The sequence below is a fragment of the Emys orbicularis genome, chromosome 1 (assembly GCF_028017835.1).
Source record: "Emys orbicularis isolate rEmyOrb1 chromosome 1, rEmyOrb1.hap1, whole genome shotgun sequence".
Lineage (NCBI taxonomy): Eukaryota > Metazoa > Chordata > Testudines > Emydidae > Emys > Emys orbicularis.
The window spans coordinates 216,350,839-216,378,835 of NC_088683.1; the positions used below are offsets into that span (position 1 = coordinate 216,350,839).

The window sequence follows — 27,997 nt, forward strand, 5'->3', positions numbered from 1 at the left end:
ACCACTGAAGCCTTGCTGTGAACTACCAGCAAAACTGGTTGCCTGCCTATGGGCCCAATACATAATACTGTGCCCATAGATCCAAATACTTGCTCTTATGCCTTGTTGCCTTGCTCCTGAAAATTGTCAAAAAGAACAAAAAATTGGCACATTGACACTGTTGGTCTCTAGTTTCAACCAGGGGCCTCCCATATGTCCTGTATTCATTCAAATGCCATCAAACAATTGCCTGTGTCCCTTGAGCCCCCATTCCTAGTTGTGCTGCAGATGTCACCACCTAAATCCTGAAAGGAATGTTATGAAAGAGTGGAATCCAAATTTGCTAGAAAGGAAGCCTGGCAGTATAAGTCCTGGAATTTTTGAGGTAGGTCCTGTCAACATGAAGAAAGAGTGTCCAACACCAGCCAGCCTCAGCCATATATAAGTTCTTCAAGGTACCAATGGGCATGTCCCTGCCTCCCCACCCTCATGCAGTACTATGGACTCACCTTGCCATCTGTCTTTGGCATTCTCAGGGTCAAGATGATTGTTTGCTCACCCAAGCTGTAAGTCCCTAAACTCCAAATCCCTGTTTGAGGTATCCATTGCTGACCCAGGCACCAAATCGCTGACTTTGAATGCTCCAAAAATGCCAATGGGAATACTTCCTTGAACAAAGATGCCTCCTGGCCACAGCAAGGTTGCCAGTGAAGAACTCCCTCCAGTTTCCGAAGAATCTGAATAGTGATGGATCATTGGGGATCTTCCCTGGGACTTGTGGATTGTGGCCACCCATTTAATAGCCTCCTAATTAAAAACCCACCACAAAGATCTGGATAACATGACAGTTTGCTACAAAATATGGGGCCTGATAAATGACTGGAGATGGCTGATGGTGGTGCCAGCCGATACTGTACCAGTGACACCACATACTGATGTGGTCTTCAGGAATTGGCCAAATCTTACACATGCCCACCCTAGCCTGAACTTAAGTAAATTCTATAAAACACGCAGCGTTAGCCCTGAATGTTCGTGGTGCTACTAATTGCTACACTAATCCAAGAGAAGTCATGAGGCAAAGTTCCAAAGAGCTTGCAGTATTTGTTTGGGTTCCTTGTTGGCACCTGGTGCCAAGTTTTGAAATCTCTCCCTCTGTAATAGAGACAAAGCATCCACTATGCCGTTATAAATCCCAGGGACACTTTTAGCAGCAAAATAGATTATATAAATTAAAACACTGCAATGAAAATTTCCTAACTGACCTCATAACCCTGAGTGATTTGCAGGGCTGGCTATTAATAACATGTATCATTGCCAGGTTGTCACTCTAGATCTCACTCTTTTTTTTTTTTTTTCAGTTCACAAACTCCATCCCCCCAAATATCACTGAAAATAGGGGGGGAAATCCAGGAATGTGATGTCATTAACTATCCCCCTTTGTATCCAGTAAGTGGACCATCCCTGAGCACACCACCTGTGATGGTGAAAATCCCCAAACCCAGTGCATCTGACTGAACTTTGAGGACTGCCTTTAGCAATGAATCCTGTCTCCAAAAATAAGCTCCATTAAAGTGAGTTAGGAAATGATGCCATGCTCACGAATCCTCCTTCATTTCTTTGTTCACTCTTATAAAATGATTTGGCCTTGTTATCTCTAAGCATGCAGAACTTATGGGATTGATCGAGAGGGCCAGCACAGCCAAGAAGGTGACTTTGCACAAACTGCAGGCTATTATTGTTCATCTTAATTTTGCCATGACTCAGCATGCAAAATTAAGATGACCAAGTTTACTTGCAGGGAGTCTGGAGATACCAGCCACTGTATCTAACTCTATTCCTAAATAGATCAGTTTGGTGTAGAACCCTCTGTTTTTCTTCTGTCAGGAGTAATCCCAGGTCAAGGTAATGTGTATCACCTATCGTAAGCCTGACTCCTGTACCAAAGCCCAGTCCATCACCATGCTGAACTTTTTAAATGCTGAACATGACATTGAGTGTCCCATTGGCATGGCCTTGTCAAAATGAAATTGACCTTAAGAAGGAAAAAAATCCCTGAGGATATAGTGGTAGCAGCCAAAATTCCTACTTAGACTCATTTCACTAACGTTGCTCTGGAGCCACAAGCCCTCACAATGTTCACAGCAGTGTCAAAAGGAGAGTACTGTACTGAACAAAGTTCTGGGCCTGTCACATCACTTGATGAACTTCTCTATCATAAACAGTTGGTGGATTGAGCAATATTCTCTGTGTGTCTTTTGGGGGCCAACCCAAAAAGAGAGACTCACAGGTTGGACATAGTCAAGCATGTGAATGGTCCTATAATTTTGTTAATGATTTATTTCTTGTGCAATTTGTCTCCTTGCTATACGACTCAAACCTTCAGTAGACTTTTATTAAGAGACTTCATGAGAATTCTAATTCCTTCATATAGTGTCCTGAATCCTAATATAAACACTTCCCCTAAATATGCCCCCTCTATCTGATTAGGGTAATCCCAAAGGAGTACCTGAAGCATCTTGAATATAGCGAGGGATAAATCTGTCCCACGCCCCTGCTACTTGGTCCACTGTCTAATGATAGGGAAGCACCATGAATAACCCTCTTTTCATACTGGATTGGGACTTTCCCTGATGGGGCAAGGTAATTGTGTGCCCTGCGGATGCCAGTGCACTTCTCATGTGCATATTTATATTTGTAGATGTTCCAGAAATGTCTCTCCATTGAAGGCCCAGCATACCTTACTGCGAGCATTGGGCCTCTGGTTAAGTTACCACAGAACCAATAAACTGCTATCCATATGTAAGCATGGCAATACCCAATCTGGAGGTCCCCTGCCACTCACCAGAGGTCATTATTTGCCCGATGCCACCCCATTCCTGGACATGTTGCCACCTGTAATCTAAATTCCTCATCATAATAGGTCCATGCCATGCACCAAATGTATTCTGTGCCTGCCAAATTATGTCCTTACACTGGAGCAAGGCTATTTGGCAGACAGCACACATACATATATCAAAAAAACAGTTTGCCAGTTTTCCCAGGTCCAAGAAATCCTAGGACCCTTGGAGTTTGCAGTGTCCATCTCGTCTCTCTTTGCCTTACCTTCCATCACAGCCTCCCTCTGCAATTTTGAGAATGTTTCTATATATTCTACCACTATTTTCCCTTTAGTGGCGTTGAGAAGATGCACCCCGGTGGGGAAGATGCCATTGTATGAGCCTGTCCTTCCCCACCCGAAGGAGACTAACTGCCAGCTTCAATGGCACTATCCACTCCATCTGAGCCCCGATGCGTCCTTCTCTATGGCTCCGACCCATATATTCCAAGCGTGAGAGGGATTCAGCACCTGCATGCTTAAAATTCCCGGATTTGTAACCCTTACCCCACTATAGGGATCAGCATCCATTTGGCTACTGCTAGTTCCCCAATATGGAGCCCCCACTGGTTGTGCACAAGTGCCCTTGCCAACTTTCCCAAAAAGGAATGTGTCTGTATTTTTGGGTGATTAGTTGTACAGCATCCTTGCAGCATCCTTGCATTGTGCCTGGTATTAGTGGTGATAATTCCTTTTCAGCAAAATGTAATAATGATACTAAGCACTTCTACAGCACCACTTAGTATGATGTGGCTGTGAAGCTGCTGAAGGCAATTCAATTTACTTAACTTTCCAAGGAATGGGAGTTAAGAGTCAGTTTGTATTTTTGTTTGGGATATGGGTGAGTAGTAGTGACTGAGCAGACAAAGTTCCTCACTCTGGAGCAGTACTGCATTGCTTTTAATCAGATCACTATGAGCTGAAATTGAAGAACTGGAGAGGAAGGAAGTGTTTCAATTATGGTCCTAAACAGTTGTATATGAGTCCCAGACTAACAGCAACAGGCATAATTTTTATTTCACAACCCCCCTAAAACTTCAAGGTTAAAAATGTGAGTATTTGTGTATTTTTAGTATATTTGAAGACATATTCTGAGAAATGTGTTTTTGTGTTGTAAATATGTATTGACTTGTGGATTCCCAGAGTCTGTAAACTGTATGTATAACAAAGTAATGTTCCAAAAGCCTATGTGATTAAATTGGAGGTAAGAAACACAGCTGTAGTTGAGAATTCAGAGTCTGACACAGAGGTATTACTAGGTCAAGTCGGGCAGGAGCAAGGCAGATATGTCACATGTTTTGGTGATGAAATTGGAAATTTTCTTTGTCACTAAAAATCAAATTCTTGCTTGATGTGAAAGCTACATCAAATTCTTCAGAAACCCCAATGGTTCTAGTGCCAGAGTACAGTTAAAGTTTACAACACCATGGGAGGTGTTAGTGTTAATTCTGTAGTATGGATAGAAAAGCTTAATGCACAGGGGTTAAATAACTTGCTCAAGGTTACATGACCAGATAGTGGCAGAGCTGAGAACAGAACCCAGGTCTCCAAGTCTTGTGCTTTAACCACTACACTAGGCTCCTAAAAATAAATACACTTAGGAAAATTCAAAATTGACAGGATATAGGGAGTACATATTTTAAAGCGATTTATTGGGATTCATCATATGTTTTTCTCTAATAATACTGTAAATATTCTCCATGAATCCTTGTCCTTTGGTAATAGCAGTTTACAGTGAAATACATGAATGATCTTGCTGAACTATCCTAACTTGGTCTATTACTGGAATACTCTTGTCTCATAAATTCTATAGGTTAAGGCATTCCAGCAGTATCAACAGGCTGCTTCACTATATCAAGCTATTACCTCTTACGAACCTTCATGGCAGTCTTGTATTATTTGATGAGGATGGTGGTGACAGTGCAAGCTGTAACATTTATTAGATCTGGAATGGATGACATTTTCAATCAGTTTCCGGGGAGAGTATCTAAGATTCTGTATAGTATAGAGAGTATACTAAGAAGTTCAACTGACTGAAGACATACAGCCTCCAACTGTAAGTTTAAATGATTCATCTGTTGGAGAGTTCAAGGCCTTTAAAAAAAATCCCCTTTTTGGCTGAGATTGAGATTTATTCACTCAAGATGGATTATTTGTGGAAGAAAAAAATCCTTCTGTGTTTCACTTGCCTGATCATAAGTGAAAGTAACACCCTGGAGCGTTATTGGAAGACTTGGGGTTTTTTAGATTTGTTTTATTTTCCTGTATTTTATTACTATAATTTGAATTCCAGCACTCCCTGCTCAGAAGAGCTTGCAGTTGAAAAAACAAACATGGATAGCGCAAGATTGGAGACCCAGAGGATGATGTTAAAATGGGGGGATTGGAAGTGCTGGCCAGATTTAGTTTTCCCCTTCTAAATAGCTAGGGGAGAAGGAACAGTGGCAAGAGGAACCCACTCAAGGAACTCCAAAGTGCCCTGGGCTGTCTGTCTGATTGAGGATAAGTGTGTTGGCACTTCAGTTTTAAACCAAGTAGACTGGAGTGATGTGGGTATCAGAGAAACCATAGAAGATACTCTAGTAAGCAATGCCAGAGATAACTATGGACAAGGGCTTTGTCCATCCTTAAAGATAGGAAGGGATAGAGTTTTCTTTTGTTGCGGAGTAAGATGCAGTAAGACTTGGTGATTAGCTGGCTGCATAAGGAAAGAAGAAAAAAGGGAGGAGTCAAAGATGACCCCAAAGGTATGAGCCTGAATTAGGGAAGGTTGAAGATGGTGTCAGTAACGATGGAGAAAGGCAGAAATGGAACATGGTAAAGTCAAATTGTCTAAATCTTCAGAATATCAGGGTTTATTGAGACAGTCCACAGGTTAATTTATTGGCCACCAGAGAAATAACTGAAAGTACTCATCTGAACTTCTAAGTAATTATAGGATATCCGATTCTTTTTCTGGGACCTCATTTAACATGCCATCTATTCTTTTACCCTAGTCATCTCTACTGATTATCTATGCTGCTTGGTCTTCATTTTCCCAATATTTCCCTCTGGGAAGGCACTCTTAACCGCACTTCTTGACAAAACCAACTTTAAGGAGTTCTTTCAAAATCCTTGGATAGATTATTAATATCTAAGGTATATTCTAAATATGCACATTGAAACTTTTGTCTGCCAATTAAGAGACATTTAAATTAAAATCCTTCTTAGATTTGGCTGAAACAGCTATCTAACATAGTTTGCATTCTTGCCATATCTGACATATATAAGCAAAATATAGAAGAGTACAAAAGAGCACCTTGCTTTCTCTTTGCTAGACCAGAAGATGTCTTTCTGTATACTACTGTCCATGCTAAACTGGGGCAATTTCAAGTAATAGTTCTCTGTGCTTGGTTTTGAAAAGTTGAGTGTTCCCAGGCATCCTTCTCAATGTGTATGCAACAACTATTCCCTTTGATCTATGATCTTGATAAATCAGAGCCTCAGATAAAAGTACATTAGCGATGAGTTTGTCTTCAGTGATGTTCACTGAAATGCGGAGGCCTATTGAAACACAAAGTTCCCCACAGCCCCTTCCTCTATCTAGTCATCTTTAGTTTTAAACTCAACTAGAATTAGTCTTTGGTGTCCTATGGAATATCGTGAAAGAAAGTGACTGACTGTGAGTATAAAAAAGGAACTTCATGTCTCTAAGAAAAAAACTGGTACTTTTTACTCGCATGGAAACAGAAAAGCAACCAAATTTTTTTCGCCAAAGATAGTAGGCCACATGGGTTAAAAAAAGACCTGGGTTAGTGGGGAAGTGGAGGCAGCTATAAAAATATATAACAAATGGAAGAAAGGCAAAGTTGATAGTAATGAATATAAATCAGAAGTTAGAAAATATAGAAAATTGATAAGGGAAGCAAAAGAACACAAGAAAAAATCTGTAGCCAGCAGCATTAAGAACAATAAGGTGTTTTAAAAATATACTAGGAATAACAATGCAGAAAAGGCAGACATGTTCAATAAATATTTCTGTTCTGTATTGTGGAAAAATCAGATTATGTAGTCATATCATATGACAGCAGTCTTTCCATATGAATTCCCAAGCAAGACATACTGCCTAAGCAGGCCTGCTTTGTATTCTCAGAGTCTATCAACCATGTAATTGCCCACAGTTAAGTTACCACACCGCTCCTTCTAAGCAAGCACATTTATTCTTAAGGTAATAACATTACAGAGAAAACATATTAAAAAAAAAAAAACCAAAAAAAAGAACCTACATGCATGCTAATAAGCTTACCAGCGATCATCCCAAGTCTAAGAAGAGCTCTGGCACGTGAACAGTCCTTCAAACCCTAGCAAGGGTTTGTTCTGCGGTTACCAATTCATAACCTTCTTGGCTCAGAACAAGCACACTCATGAAAAGTTTTGGTCCCTCCTTTATACAGCCAGAGTCTTTGATCTGGGAATAGGTAATTTGTAGACAATGGGTTTCTTCTGAGAATATAGCTTCAAAAAAGGCTGGGTTTTTGCATAAGTGGAGGAGCTACATTGGGATATACCCCGCCCTAGAGATTTCCTAGGAAACCCACTTAACTTTAAAAGTTCACATTATTTCAAATAGTCCTTTGATGCTCATAACACTTCCCAGGGTTTACTTTAGTCAGGTCTCCCTCCTAGGGACATTACACACAATCTCTCAATAATATATAAACATATGCATTTTTAATGCAATGAACTCCTAAGATACATAAACTTAATTTAATAAAGTTCATCCAGGATATTGCAGAAAATTGCCACATCTGTCAAGCATGGGTTTATGAAAAATAGATACTGTTAAACTAACTTAATATATTTTTTGATGAGATTACAAGTTTGGTTGATAAATGTACTATAGTGTTAAACTTCTACAAGGTCTTCGAGTTGGTACACATGACATTTTGATAAAAAACCTAGAAAAATTTAAAATTAATAGAGTGCACATTAAATGGATTAAAAGTGGCTAACTGATAGGTCTCAAAATGTAGTTGTAAAAGGGGAATCATCATCGAGCAGGTATGCTTATAGTGGGCTTCTGCAGTGATTGGTTTTTGATCCTATGTTATTTAACATTTTTTATTAATGACCTGGAAGGAAACTGTAGCGGGCTGGTCACCCACTCCTGCCCAGAAGGGTTTTAAACAGCCCTTCGAGAGGGCTGTGGCAGGGGAAAAGCTGGGCTGATTTGGGGAAAACAGCCTCAGCTGTGGCCACACCCCAAACAGACCCAGCTGGCCCTATAAAGGCCAGGGAAGCCAGGAGCAAACAGACTCTCTCTGCCCTTAGAGGGAGAAGGGCCTGGCTGCTAGGGAGTGTACCTGGGTACCTAAGGTAGAGCAGGGCTGGGGGAAGGCAAGAGGAGCTGGGGAGCTCCGGCCTGGAAACCCCCCAGGCTGCAGGCCAACAGGGTACTGGGGCAGCCCACGGGTAGGCAGAGGCAGCAGGCCCAAACCCCTTTGCCTGTGATGAGTGGCTGATACATAGCTGTCTGCCCCAGTGAACAGGGGCTAAGTGATGACTGGCAGTAGCCAAGACTGAGGTGAAGTGGGATAGTGGGTGGGGGTTCCCCTGGGAGGGGGAGACCCAGAACTGTGGGGTTACTGCCAGGGGGCAGCACCCCAGATAATGGGGCACTGGGTCCTGGGAGGGACACGAGGGTAAGAGTGAGCAGTAAGGTGGATCACCGGCCTGCAGAGGGCGCTCCGGAGCTGGGACGAGCTAATTCCCACAGACAACCAGCAGGGGGCGCCACTGGGTGAGTCTGCGCCTGATTACTGAAACATAAAATCATCACTGATAAAGTATGTAGATGACAGGAAAATGAAGGGAGTGGTAAATAAGAGGACAGGCCACTGATTCAGAGCAATCTGGATTGCCTGGTAAGCTAGACGTTAGCAGACAGTATGCATTTTAGTATGGTTAAATGTAAATGTATGTATCTAGCAACAAAAAATGTAGGCCATACTTAACAGAATGGCAGACTCTATCCTGAGAAGCAGTGACTCTGAAAAAGATTTGGGGGTCATGGTGAATAATCAGGTGAACATGATCTGCCAGTGCAACACTATGGCCAAAATAGCTACAGCAATCTCTGTATGCATAAACAGAGGAATCTAGAGCAAGATTAAAGAGGTTGTTTCACCTCTGTATTTGGCATAGATGCAACCACTATTGGAATACTGTGCCTGCAATTCAAGAAGGATGTTGATAATGATGAAAGAATTAGAAAATAACAGGAGTACTTGTGGCACCTTAGAGACTAACAAATTTATACTGCATTTAGCCGTATGGAGTGGAAATCCATCAACTTCAATAAATTTGTTAGTCTCTAAGGTGCCACAAGTACTCCTGTTATTTTTGCGGATACAGACTAACACGGCTGCTACTCTGAAACCAGGCCTTATATAGACTCAAGCAGGTCAATCTGTTTAGCTTAACAAAGAAAAGGTTAAAGGTTGACATGATTACAGTCTGTAAATATTTAAATGGGGAGCAAATATGTAATAGTAGACTCTGCAGTGTAGCCGAGAAAGTTATAACCGATCCAATGGCTAGAAGTTGAAGCTAGACAAATTCAGACTGGAAATAAGGCGCCAATTTTTAACAGTGAGAGTATTTAACCAGTAGAACAATTTACTATGGGTTGTGATGGATTCTCCATCACTGACAATTTTAAAGTCAAGATTGAATGTTTTTCAAAAAGATATGCTCTAGGAATTATTTCGGGGAAGCTCTATGGTCTGTGTTACAGAAGAGTTCGACTAGATGATCACAATGGTTACAACTGCACTGCAGCATGAGCCCAAGTCCATTGATCTGAGACTCACTGCCTCCCCCTCCCTTCCCCCCCCCCTTTTCAATGTAGATATATCTAATGGTTCCTTCTGGCCTTGGAATCTATTCATTGAGTTATTTCAATTTTCTGATGACACGAAACTGTTTAGGTTAGTAAACCAGAGTTCTGAAAGACTCTGCAGATGCATCTAAGCAAAGTGGGGCCCCAGGGAGCATGTTGGCACATGCAAATTAAAAGAACATTATTAACTTAGAAACTAAACAATTTAAAATCGGAGATGAAAGTACCTTCAGGTCCCTGAATCCCCCTGCCAATTTTGGAGGATTTGCAATCACATTTTCCTATATTTGAATATTTTTCTCTGCCCTGTTGCTGTATAAGAGCCACACAAACCAAAAGGAAAACCGAGTATGCAGAGGAGGCCATGAAACCGTGACTGTACATGCTGTGCTAATGAATCAAGTAGACAAAAATAGAAATTTTTTTCCTCTAACTTTTTCTAGTTATAGTTGTTACTTGGAACATTCATAGCTAAAAACTATCACTCAGAAGTGTGTTTGGGTAAGGTATGTCCCTTCTCAACTTGGCTTGTTGAACACTGGAGAAAATGATCACAACTTCTCATATATGCTGATGATGTATGAACTTGAGTAAAAGAACCTGTGACAGACTGACAATATCCTGAAAAAACCTTATGGTATTAGGTTAAACCCTATTGAATTATGGTTAATACCTTAGGGGCCCATTGAGTTAAAAATGTACTCGTGTATGTGTTGTTGTTATGGAATTATAGGTACCTTCTCTAGTAGGAGAGATGTTGTCACGGTTCCTTCCCCACTCTGAACTCTAGGGTACAGATGTGGGGACCTGCATGAAAACCTTTAAGCTTAACTACCAGCTTAGATCTGGTTTTGCTGCCACCACCCAAATTATTTATGAGTTATTTGGGAAACTCTGTCTACCTCCCCCTCCCCGCGAATATCTCCCTCCCAAGTACTGTAACCCTTCCCTGGGTAGCCTTGAGAGACTTCTCCACCAATTTTCTGGTGAACACCGATCCGAATCCTTGGATCTTAAAACAAGGAAAAATCAATCAGGTTCTTAAAGAGAAGGCTTTTAATTAAAGAAAGAAAGGTAAAAATCATCTCTCTAAAATCAGGATGGAAAATAACTTTACAGGGTAATTAGATTCAAAGAGCCCAGAGGAACCCCCTCTAGCCTTAGGTTCAAAGTTACAGCAAACAGAGGTAAACCCTCTAGCAAAAGGAACATTTACAAGTTGAGAAAACAAAGATAAAACTAACACGCCTTGCCTGGCTGTTACTTACAAGTTTGAAATATGAGAGACTTGTTCAGAAAGATTTGGAGAACATGGATTGATGTCTGGTCCCTCTTAGTCCCAAGAGCGAACAACCCCCAAAACAAAGAGCACAAACAAAAGCCTTCCCCCCACCAAGATTTGAAAGTATCTTGTCCCCTTATTGGTCCTTTGGGTCAGGTGTCAGCCAGGTTACCTGAGGCTATGTCTTCACTACCCGCCGATCCGGCGGGTAGCAATCGGTCTATCGGGGATCGACTTACTGCGTCTAGTGAAGACGCGGTAAAATCGATCCCTGATCGCTCTGCCGTCGACTCCGGAAATCCACCTCGGCAAGAGGCGGCAGCGGAGTCGGCGGCAGCGCGGCAGCGGTCGACTTTCCCGCGTCCTCACCGCCAGGTAAGCCGACCTAAAATACGCAACTTCAGCTACGGTATTCACGTAGCTGAAGTTGCGTATCTTAGGTCGGACCCCCGCTGTAGTGTAGACCTAGCCTGAGCTTCTTAACCCTTTACAGGTATAAGGATTTTGGTGTCTCTGGCCAGGAGGGATTTTATAGTATTGTACACAGGAGGGCTGTTACCCTTCCCTTTATAGTTCTGACAGATGTGCTAATATACTTTCTCTGTTATCAGCCCTTTGAGTCCCCCTCACCCCAGAGAGATACCCATATTAGTTCAAACTGGTTTCTCCAGGGACCAACAGACATTGTATAAATAGCCTGGTTTTAAACTGGCTCCAGGCCTTCTTTCTGACCCAGCAAATGGGACAGGACCCTGGATCGATGGAGGGCACCAGGCCTTACGGTAGGGTTGGAAGGAATGGGTCAACTATGGCCACATAAGACCGTGTGCTAGTTCTCAGTTGAAACTGTGATGAACTTGTGACCACAAGAGAAACTCTTGGGTTAGGTGTCGAAGGACTGCTCCTGTGAGAGCCCATGTTAAAGGTGGGATGATGTCTGGTAAACTTATTAACACGTTTTTAGATTTCTTTATTGTATCTTTACACACTCTCCAATCCTGGTACAAAAGTGGTTGAGAAAACTTATTCTCCTTGATAGGCATTGCTACATCATGAGGTCCTTACTAGGACCTCATGTTCCACTCAACCAGCATAGAAGCCATAACTTTGAGGATCAGGACAGTACAGGGATGTCAGCTTCATGTCATGCTTCAACTCTCTCTAACATAAACAGTATGAAAACTGCTTCATGGGACCTCTGTGGATTGGAAGAAGCTGATTAAGGGGTCAGCTCTTTTCTGCTGCATGTTCCCATGAAAACTCCGTGCACATATTTCTGGAATCCGAGGGTAGGCTTCTTAAGTACCTATTCCTTGATTTTATTTTTTCCCCCCCACAGAGGGCCATACTTCTGAATACTTCAGATATCATGAACTTATGGTGATTCTGAAATTGAGTGGTCCTGGTCTTCTGAAGTACCAGAACAATGTGCTTTAATGTAAAACTATTTGGTAACCTAGTAATAAAGATATTGGTCAAACTGATGGCCCACAGGCCAGATGCTGCCCATGGACCTATTCTTCTGGCCCACAAATGCATCCACCCGCACAGAAGACCGCTCTACAATATGATGTCTTCTGTATGGCGTGATCTTGCATGGACACCAGACATGCAAGGTCATGCTGCATGGAGGATGCCATGCTATTCCTGTATGTGATTTGCGGAGGTGCCGTACAAGTACACATGCAGCCTGTGTCACTAGGAAGATTGGCCCATCCTTAGGACAATTGAGACATTGGCAGGAAAAAATCTTCACATCTTTCTTGCCATAGTTGCCAATATTAAAGACCGTATGAGAAGGAAAACATTTTAGAAATGGAAATATGAATTCTTTCATTCCTAAGCTTTAAATATGTTGTTCTTGCTTTTGCCAAAGTAACTAGTAAATGTAATTCTTTAACTCAAACTTTCTTTCATTAATATTTAGCAAGTTGAGTAACCACAGTTACCACAAATTCCTTATAATTAGAAAGAAATTTCAGTTTGATTTCAAGGTTGAAAGTAAGAATCCACAGGGAAATAAATCTTGCCCATGGAGTTGCTTTTCAGAGGTGACTACGTTAGGCTTATTATCTTCCAATGGTAAGAAATTATCTCAGTTGTTTTGAGGCGGTTATAAAACCTAGAACTACTCATTTGCTAGAGTTTTCTGTTTCTGATAACATAAAATGGATGTTTCTGAAATGATTTAAAATACATTCCTCTATTTCTTCTAAGAAATCTGCCAGAAACATTTATTGTAGCTTTGGGGAGCACGGATTGGGGAAGGGAGGAACATATCTGTAGATACCATATCTAAGTGACTTCAGCTTTATGGCAGGAGTGAAAATTAATCAAACTCTGTTTCTCCGGATCAAAAGTTTCAATAATCCTGATTCATTTTATATTTTATTCATTTTAATATGGAAGAGGATAATATAGCATTCATACCGGATACAAGCTATGGCAAAATAGCAATATTATATTTTTAGTGTACAATTCTTACCATATAACACTGGTCTACAATTTTTGAGAAGTCGTCTGCTTCAGAGATAAATTGTGCTATTTATTATGTATTTTGATGTGCTGAATTCAAATATGACAATTAAAACAACTGATTGGCTACTGTTTCTAAGATATTTAAGTTTTTACATTTTATGTCTATGTATGTTGTGTAGATAGTAGAGTTTTAATCATAAATTGTAAACCTAGGTCTTTTCATGTGTTTATGGTTGCTTTACATGATAATATTTCACCTGTCCTGTTTATGTAACACTTTAAAAATCAGCAAAAGGGTTATAGAAATAAAATTTATTATGAAACAAAAGGCAAAAAACTATTCTGTACATAGTTTAGTCCTATTCAGTGTCTACTCGGCGCTTCTTGGCTTGTCTCTTGTATTCATTAAATGGAGCATCTCTTGTCACTGTCCAGTAATAGTCTGCAAGCATTGATGGGCTCCATTTGCCCTGATAGCGTTTCTCCATTGTTGCAATGTCCTGGTGAAACCGCTCACCGTGCTCGTCGCTCACTGCTCCGCAGTTCGGTGGGAAAAAATCTAGATGAGACTGCAAAAAATGTATCTTTAGTGACATGTTGCAACCAAGGCTTTTGTATGCCTTGAGGAGGTTTTCCACCAACAACCTGTAGTTGTCTGCCTTGTTGTTTCCGAGAAAATTTATTGCCACTAACTGGAAGGCTTTCCATGCCGTCTTTTCCTTGCCATGCAGTGCATGGTCAAATGCATCATCTCGAAGAAGTTCACAAATCTGAGGACCAACAAAGACACCTTCCTTTATCTTAGCTTCACTTAACCTTGGAAATTTTCCACGGAGGTACTTGAAAGCTGCTTGTGTTTTGTCAATGGCCTTGACAAAGTTCTTCATCAGACCCAGCTTGATGTGTAAGGGTGGTAACAAAATCTTCCTTGATTCAACAAGTGGTGGATGCTGAACACTTTTCCTCCCAGGCTCCAATGACTGTTGGAGTGGCCAATCTTTCTTGCTAACATCACCTGCCAGGAGATTCCACTGCTGTAGTCTGGAGCCCAATAGCTCTGCCTTACTCTTGGGTAGTTCCAAATCCCTGACAAGGTCATTCAGTTCACCTTGTGTTATGAGGTGTGGTTCAGAGGAGGAGGATGGGAGAAAATGTGGGTCCTGTGACATTGATGGTTCAGGACCAAAAGTTACATCCTCTTCCTCGTCTGACTCAAGTGAGAATGATTCTGGCATCAGGAACCGGCAGCCCTTCTCCGTGGGGTACTGGGCGTATAGCTGATGGAATGTTTGGATAATGCACAGTCCACTTTTTCTTCTTTGACACACCTTTCCCAACTGGAGGCACCATGCAGAAGTAACAATTGCTGGTATGATCTGTTGGCTCTCTCCAAATCATTGGCACTGCAAAAGGCATAGATTTCCCTTTCCTTTTCAACCACTGGCGAAGATTTGTTGCACAAGTGTTGCAGAATATGTGTGGGGCCCACCTCTTGTCCTGATCTCCAATTTTGCAGCCAAAATAAAGGCGATAGGCTTTCTTAACCATAGTGGTTATACTGCGCTTTTGTGATGCAAAAGTCACTTCACCACAAACATAGCAGAAGTTATCTGCACTGTTCACACAAGTACGAGGCATCTCTGCTCACTTTGGCTAAACAGAAATGTGTCCCTTTGCAAAATCAAACACTGACAAATAAGAGAGCACGACACTTTATGATTTCTAGAGCTGATATAGGGCAATTTGTTCAGCAGAGTGATGTAAGCTTCGTTATGATTGCATCATCCATGACTTCTAGGAATAACATGATGCAATTCATATCATGTATGATGCAATACCAGCTTCAGATTGCATCATTCATTGTTTTGCCTAAAAAGCAAGTACTGTCCAAACCCAGTCATAGATTTATTCATAGATCCAGTCCAAGATGTATTTTAGTCATTTCTGGTTTAAATTGAGATCCCTTCCCTTTATAACTCACTTATCCTCCGCCATTCCCAAGTCAAGGGTCGTATATACTGACCCAATAGCATATCTTGAAAACTAGAGCCAATCAACAATTTTAAGCATCATTTTCGTTCTCAGTGACCCAGAATTAGTAAAGTTTGACTACATTTATTTCAGAAGCATTTTGGCTGTAGAGCAGTGTAATCATTACAGTCAATGATTAGAATTGGTTCATCTAGAGGTATACATATTAAAGCAATATAGTAAATAATGTTGCTTTATAGCTTTACATCAGGAAGCAAGGTTTTGACAGGACAGCTACTCTGAGCTTCTCTTTTTCATTTATCCTGTTCCACTGGAAGTTTTATGAATTCTCATGATTAATTTGCTGGAAAATATTCAGGTATTGGCAAAGATAGGTAGCTATGAAACTCATTTTGGTGAGAAACTTTTTTTTTCATTTTTAAAATATTTAAAGAGCTTTTGTTCTTTAATGCTTCAACTAATTCCTTCATGATTAGACTCAGGGTTTACGGTTTGTAGTAAAAATAATATAGACACTATAGATGCTGCAAAATTTAGTCCTGTGGAACATTATGATACAATGCAGTTTATCAGAATTAATAATGTATAGTAATTTTTATTTCATGCCCAAAGGTTTTTGGACATCATAACAGAATTTAGAATAACAATATAAAAACAAATGAGATCTCCAGCTAGTGTTGAATGCAGAGTAGATAAAAGAAAATAAAAAGAATGCAACCATATTACCATGACCTGCTAACAATAGTTTTCAGTCTTAAAAATGTATCATTAGAATCAAGCCTACCTATCAAGAAGGTGTGAATCACCTCAATGATCTCAGTCTGTGGTGAAAAAGGATCAAAACGTGTAAATATTTCACAGATATGAAAAGTTATTTCTAACCATTGCTAAAAACCTCAGTTTCCCTGTTCAGCTAGTGATTTAATTGTAATGAGTTCCAAATTTTATTTTAGAGTTGGCCTGGCACTTTGGATGAAATTCAACATTAATGCTTTATTTAGAAAGCAATGTGGAATAAAACTCAGTGTGTAAAACTGTGCACAAACTGTCAAAATCAATGCAGGTACAGAGTGATGCACTTTGATATTTATTTTAATGGTGGAATGGAGTTTGAGTACTACTGGTGGTTTTTTTTAGCAAAAGGAAATGAAAATCAATCATCATTTATCCTTATGGTGGATCTGAATCAGAAGACAGTTTAGTATGAACCAAACACCTTGCTAACTTGAAGAAATCAGTTTGGCTATTGTCAAGAACAATGTATCTTTGCACTATAACGTGGTGGTTTGCCCAAAAGTTTCTCAAAATATATCTATCTATGCTCCATTCTTCTCTGCTTTTTCATTTTCTGAAGTACAGCTGTTCAAAGCTCAGTGGTCATTTTCAGTCTCCTGAAATATACTTGGCTCTTTTAAGGATCAATTCAAATACTTGTGCCTGTATATTAAGCAACCACACTATGTGGGTCTTCCTGATTAAAAATTTCACTGTGCTGACCAAGGCCCAAGGGTGTTCCTAAGTGATGAAAATTTAGTTCCATTGCAAAAACTAGATCCAGCTTAAGGATCTTTATACTTTTGTAACTAACTGGTAAAATATATGAATGTCATGGTGCCAAAAAACAAAACAAAATAAACCCTTCTGGTAAACAAATGAAAGGACTCTTCTAGCTCATATTCATTTTTAAGACCTATGTGGAATGTTGTTTATTTCTATTTTTAAATGGGAGCCAAGTTAGCATCTAGCTAGAGTAACTAGATGCATTTTTAAAATGCAGTCTTCCCCAAAATAAATATGGCCATTTCTTATTGTTTTCTTGTTATATTCAGAAAAGATAACTAAATCTCACTTTGTGAATGACTCTGTCTCCGTGCTCTAATACCATAATTGTATGCATTATTCTGGGTGAAACCAGACAATTACTATTTTTCATAGATTCATAGATTCTAGGACTGGAAGGGACCTCGAGAGGTCATCGAGTCCAGTCCCCTGCCGGCATGGCAGGACCAAATACTGTCTAGACCATCCCTGATAGACATTTATCTAACCTACTCTTAAATATCTCCAGAGATGGAGATTCCACAACCTCCCTAGGCAATTTGACTCATATTTAGCTTGTGGTCAACTATAACCCCTAGATGCCTTTCTGCTATACTCCTTCCTAGACAGTCTCTTCCCATTCTGTATGTGTGAAACTGATTGTTCCTTCCTAAGTGGAGCACTTTGCATTTGTCTTTGTTAAACTTCATCCTGTTTACCTCAGACCTGGTAACTGGTCTGTAGTTTCCTGGGTTGTTTTTATTTCCCTTTTTATAGATGGGCACTATATTTGCCCTTTTCCAGTCTTCTGGAATCTCTCCCGTCTCCCATGATTTTCCAAAGATAATAGCTAGAGGCTCAGATACCTCCTCTATTAGCTCCTTGAGTATTCTAGGATGCATTTCATCAGGCCCTGGTGACTTGCAGGCATCTAACTTTTCTAAGTGATTTTTAACTTGTTCTTTTTTTATTTTATCTGCTAAACCTACCCCCTTCCCATTAGCATTCACTATGTTAGGCATTCCTTCAGACTTCTCGGTGAAGACGGAAACAAAGAAGTCATTAAGCATCTCTGCCATTTCCAAATTTCCTGTTAGTGTTTCTCCCTCTTCACTGAGCAGTGGGCCTACCCTGTCTTTGGTCTTCCTCTTGCTTCAAATGTATTGATAAAAAGTCTTCTTGTTTCCCTTTATTTCCGTAGCTAGTTTGAGCTCATTTTGTGCCTTTGCCTTTCTAATCTTGCCCCTGCATTCCTGTGTTGTTTGCCTATATTCATCCTTTGTAATCTGTCCTAGTTTCCATTTTTTATATGACTCCTTTTTATTTTTTAGATCATGCAAGATCTCGTGGTTAAGCCAAGGTGGTCTTTTGCCACATTTTCTATCTTTCCTAGCCAGTGGAATAGCTTGCTTTTGGGCCCTTAATAGTGTCCCTTTGAAAAACTGCCAACTCTCCTCAGTTGTTTTTCCCCTCAGTCTTGATTTCCATGGGACCTTACCTATCAGCTCTCTGAGCTTACCAAAATCCGCCTTCCTGAAATCCATTGTCTCTATTTTGCTGTACTCTCTTCTACCCTTCCTTAGAATTTCAAATTCTATGATTTCATGATCACTTTCACCCAAGCTGCCTTCTACTTTCAAATTCTCAATGAATTCCTCTCTATTTGTTAAAATCAAATCTAGAACAGCTTCCCCCCAGTAGCTTTTTCAACCTTCTGAAATAAAAAGTTGTCTGCAATGCAGTCCAAGAATTTGTTGGATAGTCTGTGCCCCGCTGTGTTATTTTCCCAACATATATCCGGATAGTTGAAGTCCCCATCACTACCAAACCTTGGGCTTTGGATGATTTTGTTAGTTGTTTAAAAAAAATGTTCTCGAATGAACTGACACAGGAAACTGATAAAAGTTCACCCACTGTATCACCTGTGGGTGAACATTTCTCACAACCTCTATAGGTGACCTATCAATCCTCATCCTTAAAGGAAATCTGCACAACACATTCAAAAGTGCCTGGGAGCTTAAATTCATTACTCTATTAGACATCAGAAATCAGGTAATTTTTGTTTTTGTTTAAATTAATAAAAAATATTTAATTTTTTAAAAATATATTGCCTGGGCAAACTTACTTTTTCTTCTTGTTGTCATTTACACATTTAGGACTCAGCAAAAAACAAAACAAAACTGTTTTATAATACTCTTCTGTGTTCTCAGTAAAAATGTCCTACCAAAGAAAAGTTGTTTTTATTAAATACTTGTTTGCATATTCCCTGGAAAAGGTGAGCTGCGCAGTTTGATGAACGCTTGCTTTGGTGCTTAGGTTTTTTTCTTTCTTTTTGTAATACAAATGCACTTAAATACCACTTGTAATACCTCTGGCAGGTGAGCAATCTTCTACCAAAGTCTTCTGACAGCAGTTTCATCATAATATAGAGAACATGGAACCTTCAGGTCATTCATAACCATCTTTAAGCTCCACAATCTGCCTTTAATGGAACTACAATGACATATAGTACATTCAGTTAAAATACTGTCTGAATAATGTACAGATCAGGATTGTAATAATGTCTCCTGTCGCTCATCCATTCTATTCTGCCTTACAGTTCCAAATTCACCAGCAAAACTGGTATGATTACATCACTCAGAGGAGGAGGCTGGATTCGGGTGATGCGGTTTCTGGGGGCAGGCTGGACAAAGTGTGTGCATCCTTCGAGTAGCTTGTAGGAGGGATTCCCTTTGTGACAGTTGCAGTGGCAGGGTCAGAGGATCTGCTGCTGTGTCATTCCTCTGTTCTTCCACCCGAAGTGGGGTAGACATTAGAGGTATACAGGGCTTTTTCTGCCATGGAACAGAGCTGCTTCTGGGTCTTGGTGAGAGAATAACCTTTTAATACCACTAAGACTCTCCTCAGTACCCAATCAAACCACTCAGGATGGGCCTTGGGCTGAAGAGTTAGTCCATAGTCAGAATATCTGTTGGGAACAGAGTAATTCAGAACTTGCTTAAATATCTAAAAAGTTAAGTTTTGTTAGGAAAATGATTCCTTTTACTGTAGAATCACTTAAATACCCCTTTCCTTCAAGCAATTAGGACTGACTGAATTACTGTCTTTCTTGGAACTTGGCTGAAGCCAGGTAATTCCTGTTACCAAGTGGCCATCCATGGTTAACTTTTTTTAAGGTTCACTAAGCATATTCTCTGTCAGCATCAGACTCTTTGTCTCAAGGTTGTAAGTAACTTTCAGAAGAATTTTGTGATAATATTGGAAATGTGCCCTTTAACGTCCTTTATCTGAAAAATGACCGATTACGCTGTCTTGTAGATCTGAAAAGAGTATATTTGAGAATTCAGTCATTTGGAAAATCATCAGGCACATGTTTTGAATCTTTCAAGGAGATCAGACTTAGTATGAAGGTGGTGGAACATGCCACATGTAGATGAATATTTTCCTTTCTATAAACACCCAACGTAAAGGACTCTAACTGCATTTTGGTCTTAGATTAGTGTTACAGTGAAACTAATGGTATATTAGACCCACATTATGTTTAGTGATCATATCAAACAAGCAATCTCAAACATTATCTTAGTTTGGACTTCATCTTAATAGAGAGATTGTCTAGTAGACCACTTTCCATTCTTTCTATATGCAATCATTCCCATAACAATTGCTTATATGGGAAATTAATATTAGAAAATTGTGTGTGTTTTGCCTTATTTTAATACATTTTGGTAGGAAGTGAGCTAGCACAAAGTTACTAGCCTGGGCTCAATGGACTACTAGTAAGTACTCTGCAGGCCACAGTTTGAGAACTGCTGATATAGAAGATAGTGTGATTTTACTTGCAGCTAGTGGCAGATTTGTATACTCCGGTTCAGACTATAATTGGGCAAAGGAGGGATTAGATGCACAAGAGTCACTCACAATATAGTTATGGAACAGTGGTGCTCCATGACTCTCAGCTGATGGCACCAGGCTTCCTAAAGGGGGTGGGGTGGTTCACTTCTACAATGGCCAGAGCGCTGTAGGAAGAATTTTGGCGTAGTCAGAATTCTTTGTGGCGTTCTAGCAACAGTGCAGCCTCTCTCAATACCTTCCAAGACCCCTGCCCTGTACAGGGCAGTGCCTAAAAGGCATAATCCATCCCACAGTGTAAGCATTAATTTATTTCCCTAGGAAACTAACTTGTTATGACCTTACAACAATTAATTAAAGGTAAATGCTTACTTAAATTGAGGTGGTAATACAAAAGTACAATGATTGTCAGTTCAGTGTATGTAAACAGGACAGTTTCCACTTTCATTGGAAGGTAAAAGTCTTGATCTTCATGCAGGGTGTTCAAGGTCCCCTATACATCTGTTTGGGGATCTGCTAGTTTGAGTTACTTCAATTAAAATAAAATAAGGCCATTGACCTCTGTGTTCTCTCTTCTGCAGACAAAGTGATATAGTTAAGGGTCTGATCCTGAAAACAGTTACTCGCATAAATAGTAGTACTGATTTTAATGGACTAATCTTGTGAGCAAATATTTGCAAGATTAAATCCTAGTAGTATAAATGTAGATGGCCATGGTACAGGGGTGGGTAAATGTACTCAAATATCTCAACACTGAAGGGCATCAGTGTGTAATGAATGTTCATACTGTGCACTTGGAAAAGCAATTGCTGGGCTAATGACTCCACGTTTTGGTGTATTCTTTTAATAAATGGGCTTTAAAGGTTTATGCAGGAAAATAATAGTATTTCTGTAGTATTTGAATTTTTGTGAGAATGCTGTTCTTGTAAGATCCAGACTGATTTTATTGTTGCTTAAAAAATTCCGTATATATTCTTTACTTTTGGATAGCATATAACATTTAATTAAAAATACAATAACCATTGAGGGAAAATGTTTTACTTTCCATAGGAATGCCCCTGTGCCTTCCCCATCTCTGGGATGCAGGCAGAGGGTGGGAGAGATTTGATCAGACCAGCAGGAGGATGACCAACTCCAGGGAGGAGGCGGAGGGGGAGAGCCCATGCTGTAGCTTAATTCCTCCTTGCACCTCGGAGTGCATGTGGGAGTGTGCCTAGGGGAGGGTCTTATCTGTTTCCCATTGGCCAATTGGGGGAGGAGGGGAGCCGATTGTTTCTCACAGCCCTCCCTCTCAATTTAAAGCCTTCCCAGTTACCATCTTGCTACGATTGTTGCCCTGCTTCGCTCGCCCTGTTGTAGAATTATATTGAGTTACATTTCCAGAATGCTGTGGGTCTGACTGATTGCCAGTTTTTGGGATCAGGAAGGAATTACTTCCCATCAAGACAGATTGGCAAGGAAAGGTTTTTACCTTCCTTGCAGCATTGTGGAGGCAGAGTTAAGGTTAAAAAACTAAAAGGGCCAGCTCCCAAAGGAGATGCACCTTGGATTTGGCTGGTGGATCTTTCACCTGTCAGGAGCAGGGGAGACCTGAAGTCTTCACAGATGTGGGGAGGACAAGAGGATTCAGAAGTGAGCTGAGTCCTTGCGGTTAGTCTGAGGAGGGTCTACTTTGAATTATAGATAGTGCTAGTAGCATGGTTTATTGTTAAGATTGCCCAGTGCTTCCCATAAGACCCTTTTATACAGTTGCTTATAACTTTGCCAGACCATTTGGGCTGAATTTTTCCATTCCCACCCTGCCTTTTTTTTTATTATTATTATTTTATTTTTAATTTCAGCCAATACTGTTCAGCTGTTTCTGAGAACGAGGCTAAGGAAACATTTTGGTTTTGAATGTTAAAAATATTTTGGTGACCTTTTCTTTGGAAAGCTCTAATGCTCCGATGCTTTGGAGCAGGGACTTGAAGTTTGATAGAGGGTGGCCTTTGTGTCAGGGGTATGTCTTTTGCCATAACCATGAAAATGTGCCCAAATGTGGCCAAGTTATAAGTCTTTAAAAATTGCAGTTTGTGCATGCACAGTAGAGACTTCTTAGAGTAGCAGCGGAATTCTCCAAGGATTTTGTCCTGAACATGCTCAAGTTTTCACATCTCCTAGTGCCAACCATACTGCGCATGCACCATCCCCACAAAGTAACTGAGCATGATCCATCCCTTCACATATGCATATGGGCCATCCTCCCAGAGCAACTGAGCATGCTCTAGAGGGTCCTGTGGCACCTTTAAGACTAACAGAAGTATTGGGAGCATAAGCTTTCGTGGGTAAGCTTATGCTCCCAAAAGCTTATGCTCCCAATACTTCTGTTAGTCTTAAAGGTGCCACAGGACCCTCTGTTGCTTTTTACAGATTCAGACTAACACGGCTACCCCTCTGATACTTGAGCATGCTCTATCACTTCACAGGTCTGACATGTGACAGGATTGTGCGTGCATCATCCCTACAGAACAGTAAAGCTCAGGAAAGGACTGCAGAGGCTTAGATGGATTTTTCTTGTAATGGCTGCACCCAGCTGCTTGGGGCTGTGGTGGGTCTGGGCACCAGAACAGAGAGGAGGGAGCTTCTCTCTCCTGTGCTCTCTGTGACACCCCTGCCCCCTCCGACTGACACCTGGGAAGTATGAAGGAGGAAGTCTTTTCCCTCAGCAAAGATTATTTTGCTTTTAATATTATTTTCCCCACCCTGTAGTCATACCTTTCATGAACACATGTTGTATATGGGAATGCACTTGCATAGTATTGGAGGACTCTATCATGGGAAGCAATGACTCTGAAAAAGAGCTAGGGTCATGGTGGGTAATCAGCTGAAAATGAGCTCCCAGTGTAGTGATGTGGCCAAAAGGGCTAATGCAATCCTTGGATGCATAAACAGGAATATTGAATGTATAAATGGGAATATAAAGTAGGTATAGGAAGGCTATATTATTACCTCTGTATTTGATTCTGGTGTGACCCCTGCTAGAATGCTGTGTCAGTTCTGGTGTTCACAATTCAAGAAAGATGTTGATAAATGGAAGAGGGTTCAGATAAGAGACATGAGAATGATTAAAGGATTGGAAAATGTGCCTTATAGTGATAGACTCTAGGAGCTGAGTATGTTTATCCTAACAAAGAGAACATTAAGGGATGACTTCCTCACAGTCTGTGAGTACCTACATGGGGGAACAAAAGTTAAATGGTAGGCTCTTCAGTCTGGCAGAGAAAGGTATAACATGGTTAAATGGTTGGAAGTTGAAGCTAAACAAATTCAGATTGGAAACAAGGTACAAAATTTTGACATTGAGGGTAATTAACATTTAGAACAAATTGGTGGTGGTGGACGTTTAGACACTGGCAACTTTTAAATCAAGATAGGTTATTATATTTAAATTGGCTGCCTTTAAAACAGGAATTAATTCAGGGAAGTTCTGTGGCCTGTGCTATGCAGAAGGTCAGATGAGATGATCACAGTGGTCTCTTCTGGTCTTATAAACTAAGAATTTTTATTTCTTCATTATGTGATGAAGGGTGTGAAAAGTCCATGCAGACACATGGTGTAAGAGTTTTAGCTTTCTGTAAACAATGACCTATTTAAAGTCTCTGAGCAATAAAGACTTAACTTGATCTGCATTTCTTGTCATTTGAATTGATATTTTTCTCAAAACGAATATATTGAGGGCGTAATGATACCAACTTCCATTTGTAAAGGGCTCTGTAAGAGATAGGTGTTATTGTATTGTCATGTAGTAACTTTAATTTTACAGAAATTTGTAACTTTTTAAAAACGTAGAAATATGTAGAAATATGTAGAAATAATTAGTATGAGTTTGGTTAGGAAATTTTAAAAGGTAAATGTTAAATAAAAGTTGGCTTATTAGAAAACTGCTTAAGAAATGTATTTCTCCAGTCACTGAGTTTTATTTATTTTTTCTGTTATTCCCTTTCTAGTCAAATGAATGCTTTTTTCCCCAAACTATGGAAGAAAGGTGCACAATAACTTTCTTCATTTCATTGTACAGTAACTCCTCACTTAACATTGTATTTTTCAGGAACATAACTGCAACTTTAAGTGAAACGATGTTAAACTAATCCAATTTTCCCATAAGATTTATTGTAAATGCGGGGGGTTAGGTTCCAAGAAAAATTTTTTGGCAGACAAAAGGCATTATATACTGTACAGTACTTTGGTTTGGAAGTGCCCCTGGCTTACCCCACACTGGCACAGCCTGCTGCAGGCAAGCACGCTAGGAAGCACTTTCACAACAGCCGCGGCAGCTTACCTGGAGAAGAACAGGTGCCGACTTCGCCAGGGGATGCTCCAGGCCCACCTCTTCCCACCTCCACTCCACCTCCTCTCCGGAGCAGCCACATCCCCGCTCCTTCCCCGCCCCCCCCCAAAGTCCTAAGCGGTGGGGGAAGCACTGGGGGGGAGGAGGCGGAGAAGAGGAACTTGTGCAATGCTCCCTTGTAAAGTCGCTGCTCTTCCACAGAATCTCACAAGCAGTGGACAGAGCAGGCAGCCAAACGACATTATAAGGGAGCATTGCACAACTTTAAACAAGCATGTTCCCTAATTGAGCAGCGACGTAACTTTTTGAAACAATGTTAAATGGGAGGATGTTAAGTGAGGAGTTACTGTATAGTTCATGAGTTTTCTTACTAGACTTTATCGTTGATCCTCTTGACATTTTCCTATGCTGAGAAAAGATTCATATTCAAGATGGTAATGAAATTGTTCATATCAGTTATGCAAGTAACTCAAAACTTTTTTTTTTTTTTTTTTAAAAGAGCAATTTGAAAACAAGTGTGCACATTAATGAGATATTTTACATTTCAAATTCTGTATCTTAATAAATCACTATCAATTATACACATGAGATTAGACTAAATATCTGGTGGTCGTTGATCTTTTTTTCCTGTTTAAAATTAGGCCACCGACGTCTGTGATCCAAACCCAGTCATGATGCTTATGCTCTGCGTCTATTTATACGAAAGGCTCCCTCAGTATTTACCCAAGAAGACTGTTGAATTTACTGGAGCTTTCCATGCTACTGTTGTTAGACAGGTACTGTTATATTTGGATTTGGGTCTGAATCACTCCCAGCACTAAAACTTACCATTTATGTGGAATATATATTACACATACATAAAACACACATTTTTGTATTAATGGATCACACGTTCCCCTCTGCTACTCAATACAGAGATTATAGAATGAGGAAGAATGGCCCCTTTTTTCTTTTCTTCAGATTTGGGGTTCTGGCTTCCACAGCTGTTTCCTCCACTGATTTCAGTCAGTGCAGGAGCTTCTCCACGAGTCTAGTTGTGGCTTCCTGGGATCAGAGAGAGAGAGGAACTAGAGAATAGCTGTTGATGTGGGGTTACAATGCTTGCAGGATCCAATGGGAACGATACCGCTAGAAGAAACAGCGGTTGAAAGATCTGGGGGAAGAGAGTCTGCTCTCCCGCTGGAAATATGATCTGCATAGTTCTATATGGATTTCCTAGCAGATCCACAAGAATGGCACAAAACACTGGACCATATTGATATATGTTTAAAGGCTGTATTCCAGGGTGAGAGTCTGATTACTTTATTTGTTGCTAAAGGGTATATTCTATGTTATACTTAGCATGTGTGCCCCCAAAGACTGAGCGGTGGATGCATGTTTCAATTCTAAAAGTAAATAAGTAAAAGTAGAATAACTTTTATCGATTGTTGTGATAGGTGCGTCTGAAAAACCCAAGCTTTAAACCTTTGGTGTACAACGCTACAATTGTAGGAAGAGAGTCTGCTGATTTCTTATTACATAAGGGAAACACTGTCGTCATTGCCCCAAAGTAAGTAACCATCTGTTTAGTTTTATTGAATGTGATGTCCTGATAGATTTAGCAATGCATAAGTATAAAAGTTTGTAGAGGAACCATAGAATGCATTCACTTATAAACACAGACAAAGAATAAACAGTATAAGGATCAAATTCTGTTCCTTGTGAAATTGATGTGAATCCAGAGTAACTCATCAATGGCATATTTAATATAAATAGGTATATCTCCATATATTATTATTATTATCTCATAGAACTGGAAGGGACCCTGAAAGGTCATCAAGTCCAGCCCCCTGCCTTCACTAGCAGGACCAAGTACTGATTTTGCCCCAGATCCCTAAGTGGCCCTCTCAAGGATTGAACTCACAACCCTGGGTTTAGCAGGCTAATGCTCAAACCACTAAGCTATCCCTCCCCCAATTAATTTACAGATTAGCTCAACAGAACTCAGAGTACATATCTTCAGTCATTGCAGGGAGCTCCTCTCTTCTGGTAAATGATGAAAGCTTTAAGCTTGAGCTGGATCTACTGGTCTAAAACTTTTTTTTTTTTTTCCAACTAGAGCTAACCATGCCCCTTAGCAAGTCCATCCAACTTTTTGACGTTAACACATTAGGTTAGATTGTGCAGCTAAGAATCATTTCTAATAGGCTGTTTTGTTTTGATTTCTCATTGTTATACTCTAGCAGGATTGAATGGTTAAGAGGGCATGTCAAGGCTTTAATAGTGTTGTTAACTAACCTCTTCCCAGTTCCACCAGATGAGAATTGTAAAGGTACATCATGTTCTTTCTATACCCTAAATTTCTGAAACTTAACTGACGTAAGGGTCACAAAGGGATGTAAAATGTTTAGAAACTGTTGTTGCAATGGATATTTACTAGCTGAAAACCCAACTTCTATGTCTAGCATAGTAGTTCTCAAACTTTTGTTCTAGTGACCCCTTTCACATAGCAATCCTCTTGAGTGCAACCCCCTTATAAATTAAAAACACTTATAAATATATTTAACACCATTATAAATGCTGGATGCAAAGCGGGGTTTGGGGTGGAGGCTGACAGCTCGTGACCCCCCATGTAATAACCTCGCAACCCCCTGAGGGGTCCCGACCCCTAGTTTGAGAACCCCTGGGCTAGCGTGTGTCCTGCTTCCTCTGTGTTTGATTGTTGAATTTTCTGCACTTCATGTATGTGATTGGTCGTATGTCTGGGTACAGGTCTTTCAGTGTATGTAGTTTAACTGCAAAATACCAGATTTGATG

At 40.3% G+C, this 27,997-nt stretch overlaps 1 protein-coding gene across 1 annotated transcript in view; it reads left to right on the top strand.

Annotated features, from left to right (window-relative positions):
- CFAP47 (cilia and flagella associated protein 47) overlaps positions 1-27,997 on the top strand; it is a 704,026-nt gene that overhangs the window by 238,096 nt on the left and 437,933 nt on the right. The window contains exons 36-37 of the mRNA XM_065423211.1: positions 25,843-25,977; positions 26,638-26,750. Of these exons, the coding sequence (XP_065279283.1) occupies positions 25,843-25,977; positions 26,638-26,750 (248 nt within the window). The remainder of the gene's footprint in view (positions 1-25,842; positions 25,978-26,637; positions 26,751-27,997) is intronic.